Raw genomic sequence first — 10657 nt, forward strand, 5'->3', positions numbered from 1 at the left:
CTGGATAATAATAATATTGGACTTGTTGTTGGTGGATGTAGCCCAAAGATTGGGTGAACCACGTTAACTCTTGGTTTCTTGTGTTCTCTTATGTGTGATCTATTATTTTTTGATATTGGTTATATTTGCATGTAACTATTATTTATGTCTGAGGTTAACCCTAGCAAGTGGTATCAAAGCCAAGTTGGTCGTTGATTTTTTTAGCTCAAATTGTCGTCATTTTTTTTCCTTAGCCAGACTGTCGTCATTTTTTTTTTAACAATCCTCTACAAGGTCTCACGGTTGAATGGAAGTCTCACGGTTGAGTGGTAGCCATGGCAGACGAGGGTAAGCTAAAGATGGAGAAGTTGAATAGGCAGAACTTTCAGTTATGGAAGATGCAAATGGAGGACTATCTTTATCAGAAGGACTTATAGAAGTCATTGGAAGGAAAATTCAAGAAACAAGGAACTATGACAAATGAGGACTGGGAGATTTTAGACAGAAAGGCATTTGGAAGCATTTGATTATGCTTGGCACCATCAATGACATTTACTATTACAAGAGCGAAGACGACAAAAGAGTTGATGCAAACCCTAGCAAAATTGTATGAAAAGCCCTCTACTTCAAACAAAGTATTTCTCATAAAGCGTTTATTTAATATGAAGATAACAGAAGGTGAATCTGTTGCAGATCAATTTAATGAGTTTAATACTGTTACTCGTCAATTACTTCTGTGGGTATCAATTTTGAAGAAGAAATTAGGGCTCTCTTGATTTTGTGTTCTTTGCCTGAAAGTTGGAATGGCTTGGTAATGGTTGTAAGTAATTTTGTTTCTAGATTTAATACCCTAAAATTTGATGATGTGATTGGTGTTATTCTAAGTGAGGAAACTCGTAGGAAAACCTCAGGTGAATCTACATCAGGAAGTGCTTTGAATGCACAAAGCAGAGGCAGAACGACTGAGAGAGGAAATAATTCCGAAAATTGTGGGAAATCAAGAGGAAAGTCAAAGGGGAAGAGGTCTCAATCTAGAGGACCAAGGGATTGTCGATACTATGGTAAACCAGGGCATAAGAAGAAAGAATGTCAGACTCGAAAGAACAATGAAAGAGATAAACAAGGAGGCAAATGTGGCAAATAACAAATCCAAAGCGGATGCTTTGCTTCTTTCTTTAGAAAGTATTGATAATTCATGAGTTTTAGATTTTGGTGTTTCATTTCATACTACACCTTATAGAGGTTATTTTATTGATTATGTCCAAGGGTATTTTGGGCTTGTTTATTTGGGGGATAATGAACACTATCAAATTGTTGGAAAGGGAAAAGTTAAGATTAAGTTGCAGAATAGGAATCATTGACTACTACATGAGGTAAGACATGTTCCAAGGCTAAGTAGGCATTTAATTTCAATAGGGCAACTTGGTGATGAGAGTTGTGTAGTTACTTTTAATGATAAAAATTGGAAGATTTCAAAAGATTCCCTTGTAGTAGCAAAAGGTGCGAAAGTAGGCACCTTATATCTTTGTACAGGTCATATTGTTCTTTCTATTTTGATTGTTTCAGAGAAAGATGAATGTTCAAGAACAATTGTTGCAATCGAGCAGAGAGAACAAATAGTTGTTGTAGATTCTAATACAATGCTATGGCACCACAGACTTGGGCACATGAGTGAAAAAAGTATGAAAGTACTTCATTCAAAGCAAGTTTTACCAAGTCTGAAATGTGTTAATATAGATTTTTGTGAAAGTTGTGTATGGAAAACAAAAGAGAGTGAATTTTGTGAAGACTGGAAAGGAAAAGAAAAGTGAGAGATTAGAGCTTGTGTATACAAATGTATGGGGACCAGCTCGGGTATCTTCCTTGGTAGCTCTCATTATTATGTTACATTTATTGATGATGCAACTAGAAAAGTATGGGTTTATTTCCTTAGACAGAAATCTGATGTATTTTCAGCTTTTAAAAAATGGAAATACTGAGTTGAAAATGAAACTGGTAAGAAATTTAAATGCCTCAGATCTGATAATGGTGGTGATATTGCAGTCATGAATTTGAAGATTATTGCTCCACTAATGGTATTCGTAGACAGAAAACTGTTCCAAGGACTCCACGGGAAAATGGAGTGGTTGAACGCATGAACAGGACTATTATGGAGCGTGCAAGAAGCATGAGGTTGCATGCAAGGTTGCCCTTAAACATGTGGGTTGAGGTTGTCAATATTATTGTATATTTGATTAATAAAGGTCCCTCTACTCTTTTGGGTTGTGGTATTCCAGAAGAAGCATGGACTAGTAAGAAGGTGAGTTATTCTTTTCTCAAAACCTTCGGTTGTGAAGCATTTGCTCATACAGATTCTGAAAATAAAACCAAGCTGGAAGCTAAGTCAAAGAAATGTGTATTTGTTGGATATGGCATTGATGAATTTGGTTATAGGCTTTTGGATTTTGAAAATTGTAAAATTGTAAGAAGCAGGAATGTCATATTCAATGAGAAAGTGTTGTATAGAGATCAGTTGCAGCAACATGAGAAAAAAGAAGATGATTATGTAGTGCTAGATGATACTCCAAAAGATGATTGTCCAGCAGTTCCTCATGATCTACAACAACCACAACAACAAATACCACACACCCCAGTGAATGTTAGATGGTCAACAAGGCTAAGTAGACCCTCCAAAAAGATTTTCTCCTTTCTTGCATTCTATTTTGCTTACTGATGCTGGTGAACCTAAATGTTATGATGAAGTTGTGCAGGTGGATACAAAGATACAATGGGAGTCTACAATGAAAGACGAAATGGACTCTTTGCTGAAAAATAAGACATGAGATTTGTGCAAGTTGCCTGCAGGTAAAAGGGCTTTACAGAATAAATGGGTTTATAGGTCAAAAGAAGAGGATGGAAGTAAGAAAAGATTTAAAGCCAGGTTAGTTGTAAAAGGATTTGCACAGAAAAAAGGCATTGATTTTGATAAGATATTCTCTCCTGTTGTTAAAATGACTTCTATTCGCACTGTTTTAAGTATTGTAGCTATTGAAGATTTGCATTTGGAGCAGCTTGTTAAAACAGTCTTTCTTCATGGTGATTTGGATGGAGAGATCTATATGGAACAGCCACAAGTATTTGAGGTCAAAGGTAAAGAGAACTTAGTGTGCAAACTGAAGAAAAGTTTATATGGCTTGAAGCAAGCAACTCGCCAATGGTATCTGAAATTTGACAGATTTATGCATGAGCATGGATTTAGCAGGTGTCACTCAAATCATTACTTAGTGTGCAAATTGAAGAGAAGTTTATATGGCTTGAAGCAAACACCTCAGCAATGGTATCTGAAATTTGACAGGTTTATGCATGAGCATGGATATAGCAGGTGTCACTCAGATCATTGTGTTTATTTTAAGAGGTTTGATTATAGCAGCTACATTATTTTTTTATGTTAACGATATGCTTATAGTTGGGTCTAACATGGATCACATTCAAGGGCTAAAACATTAGTTAGCACATGCATTTGCTATAAAGGATTTGGGTGCAACAAAACATATCCTTGGTATGAAAATTTGTAGAGATAGGAAGAACAGAAAATTGGCATTATCTCAAGCTGATTATATTGCAAAGGTGTTGCAACGTTTCTCTATGGAGAATGCTAAAGCTGTCAGCACACCTTTACTTGGTCATTTGAAGTTGACTAAGGAGATGTGTCCAAAGACACGAGAAGAGGAGGATAAGATGTCCAAGGTACCTTATGCTTCAGCTATAGAAAGCTTGATGTATGTTATGGTATGTATAAGGCCAGATATTGCACATGTAGTGGGAGTTGTTAGCAGGTATATAAGTCATCCAACAATTGAGCATTGGAATGCATTTAAATGGATTCTCAGATATTTGAGAGGCACATCCAGTAAGTGTTTACATTCTAGGGGCTCTACTACTAATTTACAGGGCTATGTTGACTCAGATTTATAGAGGATATTGATACCAAACGGAGTACTACAGGTTATGTATTTACTGTTGGTGGGGCAGTAGTAAGCTAGGTTTCTCAATTATAGAAGGTTAATGCTTTATCCACTACAGAGGCAGAATAGTTGTTGCTACAGAGGCAACTAAGGAGATGATATGGCTTCAATTTTTCTTGGATGAATTGGGACACCCTCAGAAGAATAATTATTTGTTTACAAATAGTTAGAGTGTCATTCATCTTGTGAAGAATTCAGCTCTACAGTCAAAGACAAAACACATACACATTTCATTCAGTTAGTTATGGATGATGGACAGTTAAAGCTGGACAAGATACATACAAATGATAATCCAGCAAATATGTTTACCAAGGTAGTAACAAGCGAGAAGCTGAACTCCTCTCCAACTTCGGTTGGTCTTCTAGACTGAACAGAATAAAATGATAGCAGAGTCCAGGATGGTTTGATATTCCAATGGGAGCTACAGGTTTAGTAGTGCTATGATCAGTCTCCAAGTGGGAGGTTATTGTTGTGGAGTCCGATCAGTCTCCAAGTGGGAGATTGTTGTGATGCAGAGCTTAATTAAACTCAAAGGTTTATTCGGCGCAATTTTCTCCCCATATTATTTCTACAAGTGTTTAAGACGGGGTCCTAGGCCAATGCCCCAAGTGTGCTCCCTTATATTGTAAAAGGTGTCGGCTACTTTTTTTTCTATTGGACAACTTATTCTAGCCCTAATTTTGTAAGCAACAAAAGCTTGTATAACAAGGCTTAAGATTAAGGGTTTCATAATGTAATGGTGATATTGTAACTTCTTGCGGTGGTATTGAGTTGTAAGGGATTGTGAATTGTAATCACTGGATAATAATATTGGACTTGTTGTTGGTGGACGTAGCCCAGGGATTGGATGAACCAAGTTAAATCTTAGTATCTTGTGTTCTCTTATGTGTGATCTATTATTTCCCAATATTGGTTATATTTGCATGTAACTGTTATTTTTGTCTGAGCTTAACCCTAACAATGGTATCTAAGACTAAGATTGTTTGAGGACAAGCAATTTCAAGGGGGATGGAATGTAATGTCCCCTCTTTGAGTTGAGCATGAAGACTAGTCGTTATCCACTACTCTTGTGATCCCAAGTGCAAACTCGAACTTCAAAGGGATCTTGCCATCTCTTCATGGTGGTTGTGAATTGATGTTTCTTGGCAAGCCATTTCTAACAAGCTCAAATGTATGGGATTCCAAGCTTATTTGCCACATTTTTTATATATTTGAAGTCAAGACTATAAGTGACCATTCAAATCTAATATTTTAATATTGGTTAAGGTGGGGGACTTTATAAGCTTTAAAACAATGTTAAATATAATTCCCTTGCTATACTTGGCAGTTCTCACATACATCACAAGAATAAGAAACATTAGGACCATGTGAAAAAGAAAACAATATTGCAAGGAAAAAATTAAGAGAATTAAAAAGAAAACTGCAACATGCAGGCATTACTTAAGACCAAGAGACGCATCAAATGAAATAGGCGAGCATGTAGGAACAGAGGGGGTTATGCAAAGAGAAGAAAGGAGAATAGAGGAAAGAAGATGAACAAGGAACAAACAGGAATATTTGCAGGTTATCTGCACTTGAGCTGTTGGGACATGAACCCCAATTTGCTAACAGCATTGACGCCACCATGGAGAGGTCTTAGAGCTATCACGTGAAGACTGGACTGGAATCTAAAGATTTACTGCTGTTTGAGATGAACAAGGAATGATCAGGAATATTTGCAGGTTATCTGCATTTGGGTTGTTGGGACATGAACCCCAATTTGCTAACAGCATTGATGCAACCATGGAGAGGTCTTAGAGCTATCACGTGAAGACTGGACTGGAATCTAGAGATTTACTGTTGTTTGAGCTTAGCATCAAGCCGGCAATTTTATAGCTTCACTCCCTATCTTTGGCAGTGTTAAAGATTGTTGGAAGAAATATACGTTGGGGCTAGTATCAAGCTGGAGATCGGTTCTTGCTTCCATCATTGCAACATACCACTAAACCAAGATTGTTTGCCTGTGACCACGGACACTATAACTTAGTGGCCAGTACGCTAAGTCAGGCTGAAAGATTCGTTTAAGTAACAAAGGACGAGTCCGTGTAACTACTTGACGTCAATGTAGGCTTCTATTGCTATCTCTAAGTCGCACTGTTATCGGACCAATCTGGGTGAGAGTACAGAGATCCCTGCACATAGCTGCAGAAAAATGGCCAATAATGTGAGGACTTTGGCCATTTTCGGCCATTTTTCTACAGCTATGTGCAGGGATTGTTGGAGAGTCTTTGTGCTCAGATTTCTGCAAGAACAAGAAGAATATTGTACAACTTTGTGTTAGCTCATTCTTCATGGTTGCACATTACTCATGTGTCTAATTCATAATCTATTCAGTGTAATTCATAAATCTATTCTTAAGTGTACTTGTCAGTTATGGTTGCAAACTATTAAATCCACTTTCTATTGTCAAAGTCATATGTAAAACTTGAGCGTGTTATTTATTCAATCCTACATATCATTTCCTTGCTTCTTTTCTCATTTCTTCAGCAATTGTGGATATTTCTGTATACTGCATATCCTTTCCTTCCTTCTTTTCTCGTTTGTTGAGCAATCCTGGATATTTTTATGTATATGTTCTATCTGAGGTCTTCCTGCTCTTCCCTTTTGAAAATTTTATCCTCTTTCCTTTTTTCATTTTCTGTTTTCTGGTTAAAAGTAGCTAAAACCCTAAAAATACTATACAAAGGAGCTGTCCCCTGCCAATTCCAAACAAAAACAACCCTTTTAATGGTGATTTTTCCAACTCTTAAAAGTACACTGTGCTTCCCATTGGGTGAGTCAAGCTAACTCCTACAAGAATTGCAGCAAGAAGTTTACTTGCTAGAGGACCGAAATGGTATTTACTCGGCAACTTGATGTGCCTAATTTATGCAATCTTTTTACTATATAATGTAAGCTTTTATGCATATTTTTGAAAAGAAGCTTTAAAATATGATCTTTGAGATTCTATCCATGCTTCCAATGAATGTATATTTGTGAAGGCTGAACAAAATTGATTTCTGATTGAAATGGATACTGAAGTGCAGCTTGAAATAAAACTCGGTGCAGCCAATGCCTTTTTTATCTGTATTTAAGTGTGAGTCTGCTATTTGTTATTTTTACACGTAAAGTAAGATTTGTGTTTCCAGTCGAAATGGCCTCTCAATTTAGAAACGTGTATTAGTTTAAGGTTGAATAAGCCTAGAGAATACGCATCGAGTTCTGACAGCTTTTTGTTATTTGTTTTCAGCTGTTTCGGAAACTGGCTAAGGAATAACTGACTTTAACAGACACAGTGCAGTTCCCACCATTGCACACGTTAGGGCTGGGTTGTGTATTTACTATTTGGTTCCCCGTATTTGCAAATTTAAAAGGAAAACTTCTTCAGATTCAGAGCTCTTAAAGCTTAGATCCGAGGATTTATTGAGATAAAATGGGCAGACTAGAAATGCAGAGAACAGAATTAACAATCAGTTATGTATCTTAATAAAATATGTTGTGGAAGAAGCACGAAAAGCCCCAGGATATTTTAGTTTTATACAGAGAAAAGAATTTTCAATCAGTTTACTTTAGAAAATAAGTTCTGGAGAATGCGCCAAAAGCTCCGCGATTGGTTTTGGCAAACCTCAAGCTTCTGGGGCTCCTCAAATTCCAAATAAAAATTGAGATTATCAGAGAACAGGGACACTAAAAGTGCATTCGACGGTTTGTGCAGCCTCGATATCTACAATTACTATTCCTTCTCTTTGAAAGAGAATTGCATTGTTAGCCTCGTTCAACACATGCTTTTCAGTGAGTGTGTTGGTTTCCTCATTCTAATTTCTCTATACGGTTTCCTTCAAAGATATGTGATCCTTCTCTAAAGGAAAACCCAAGATTTTCATACCTGTATTTCTATGCTTGAGATAAGGGTAGGCCCTCTGGTAATCCAAAACCGCCATAAACAAATGCCTGAAGGAAAATTCTGGCCACAGAACGCCACAGGCGTGCAGATAACAAAAACCTAACTGCCATAGCAAAAAATTGCTCAGCCTAGTTTCACCAGAAGTTCGAATCAAAAGATCCGGCTCTGGACAGCCGACCGTGTACAAATGCCTCTCAATATCATCTACTGAAATGCCCATTTGAAACCTCCGGCCGGCTTCTGCAACGGCTTGCGTCATTTCCTCTGTAGACGTATATGCAATGCATACATTCAAAATTGCTCTGTTATTGGTCATGGTGCGTGCCATGACCTTTTCGGCAGTTTGGCGGAGGCTGGGGGGCAGAAGCTCTAAATTTCCAAGCAGCCGAACGCGGATACCAAGCTGGTTTACTAAACTTTCCTTCTCAAGCAGGGCTTGGAGCTTTTGTCGCATCAATTCCATGAGCGCCTCCACTTCCTCTGGCGAGCGTTTGAAATTCTCGATACTGAAGGCGTAGATCGTCACATATTTGACGCCGAAGTCGTAACAATGCCTAAGGGTCTGCATTAAGCTTTCTGCTCCGAATTCATGGCCACTTTTCTTCGCAATGTGCTGTTTCTGCGCGAATCTGCGATTGCCATCCATAATTATTGCAATGTGAATGGGTATGGGACCGCCCATTATTATCCATAGCATTATTTTTCGTATCCCACTCAACAGCCAAAGCCAAAATGATGACAACCATGTCCAAGGAAATCCTTTGCCGGCGAATTCCATTCGGGAATTCACAAATTATATAGTTTTCCCTATACTAGCAAATCAGTCGAGCAACACTGTAAGTGAAGAAATTTGAATTGCCCTACCCCAGTTCTGAAACACCACTCAACTCAAAGGAGGGCGCATCCCAACATTCAGTTTTTAAGACAGACTGTTGAAGCGTGCCATTTCCAGTGGCGCGGCTTTCAGTTCACCAAACCTGACCTGCCTACTGTAAATTACAGTTCTCAAAGTCTTATACTAGCACTTCCACGTAATAGGAGGTGCAAGGATTACGCTGATGGGAAATAATATGTACTTTAAAATACAATAGGATTTTTAAATTGTGCTTATATTTTCAAATATGATTATAAGATATACTATTTGGTGAAGTATTAGAAAATTATTTGAATTCTATATTTATCTATATTTAATTAAAGAAAAGATTTGAAATATTTTTCATCGTGAAAAGAAGCTTAAGTATATTGGTACATGGTTTTTATATCTATCTATAATTAGATAAAGAAAAGATTTGAAGAATCTAAAAAATGGCAAGTAGAAAGCGCGGTGCAAAAAATGCGAATAGCAAACCTCACACGAAAAACCCTAAACCCTTCTCAAGGACCAATCGAGGGAAATCTCAGAGGCGTCACTCTCAGACTTCCAACCAGTTTGGCAAAGCCTTTCTCAACTATCATTTCCAAAGCAAGGCAGGTGATCACGGCCTTCTAGGTGCAGAGAAGGTTCACACATCGAATTATTATGCCCTGTTGGCGGATCTACAAATGGAGAGGGAGGAAAATACGACAACAAGATCTAGCTAAGAGATGCCACCCAAAATTTTCTCAGTTTCAAGCTTAGATAAGCAGATTGTTGTGTTCAATTCAACCAAGTATGCCAGGATTAACCAAATCTCTCCTTGTCTAGGGCTCGAGGGTTTCTCTCATCCTCATCAACTAGCAATACCATCTCATTCGTCGATTCACCCTTCTTCACCTTCATCCCCTCCCTACATCCCCCCGCATCATAGAGCTAGCATAAATCCCCATCTCAACCATAATTTCTGCAAACCCCTCCACCATTCTTCAATGGTACGCAACGACATGGTTCTCATCATCAGAGATCAAGTCAGCGAAGAGCAATGGGAAGAATGTCAAGAGGAAGGCCTCTTTGCCTATTGGAATGGCCCTGCTACTGATTTGCATGGACTGATCGACTGGTTGGAAGAGTACTGTGGCACCCAGGTATGTATTTCTAAATTCTCTGATTGAATCCTTTATCTCCATTGCTATGATGATCTAATTAGGAAAGAATTTCTTAAAGCCTCTGAATGTATGTTCAAAGGCCATGCCATTCGTTTCTCCAATTGGATTCCTAATTGTAATGAAAGTGTTTTAGATTTTCTAATTCCCACTTAGTTTGTAGTTTACTCATTACCTCCAGAATTAAAGCACATGAACATCTTAAAAAGGATTGGTAGCTCTCTAAGAAACCTTATTGGATTGGATTTGGCTTATGAAAATAGCAATAATGTGAGACTCCTTATTAGTGGTCAAATCAATGAATCCAATCCAAACATTTAAAACTCATCACAAATAGATCCAAATATGATTTAGAATTTCTCAAGTATGATGGTAAAATCTTGGATGTCATCAGACTTGATGATGAAAGAAGACAGTCCTTTAACACGATGTCCAAAACATCGGATCTCGGTGAGTCTCTTCCCCTTATTAGAAGAAGACATCTCAAAATGCTTCGAGAAGATCAAAGTCCTAAGGAATGTTTCATAAGATTGGGCGTAGACTTGCCTAATTCAAGATCAATCAAGGAAGATTTCAAGACAAGGCAAAAGGCAAGTTGCCTTAAAGATAATACAGATAGTTTAGCAAACAATGAGGGCAACTCCTTTCATCCCAACAAGCACCTTATGGAAATTAATGACAAATCCACTCAAGAGATTAATATAAGAGCCAAGGATAACCACTCTGACACATC

At 37.8% G+C, this 10657-nt stretch overlaps 1 protein-coding gene across 5 annotated transcripts in view; it reads right to left on the bottom strand.

Annotated features, from left to right (window-relative positions):
- Positions 1-8957, bottom strand: part of LOC149547975 (dehydrodolichyl diphosphate synthase CPT3-like) — a 40887-nt gene extending 31930 nt beyond the window's left edge. For 2 of the 5 annotated variants that reach the window (XR_016353948.1, XM_089792009.1), the window contains exon 1: positions 7888-8955. Coding sequence is in view for 2 of the 5 variants with exons in the window: in XM_089792009.1 (XP_089648135.1) it covers positions 7888-8683 (796 nt within the window). In the remaining 3 variants the exon portion in view is untranslated. Of the gene's footprint in view, positions 1-7887 lie in introns of all 5 variants that reach the window. The other 3 variants (XR_016353950.1, XR_016353949.1, XM_089792008.1) reach the window with 3 other exon arrangements.
- Positions 8958-10657: the final 1700 nt, after the last annotated feature.

Source organism: Cupressus sempervirens, chromosome 7, assembly GCF_028749045.1.
Source record: "Cupressus sempervirens isolate cs-2001-9-10 chromosome 7, ASM2874904v1, whole genome shotgun sequence".
Taxonomy (NCBI): Eukaryota; Viridiplantae; Streptophyta; class Pinopsida; order Cupressales; family Cupressaceae; genus Cupressus; species Cupressus sempervirens.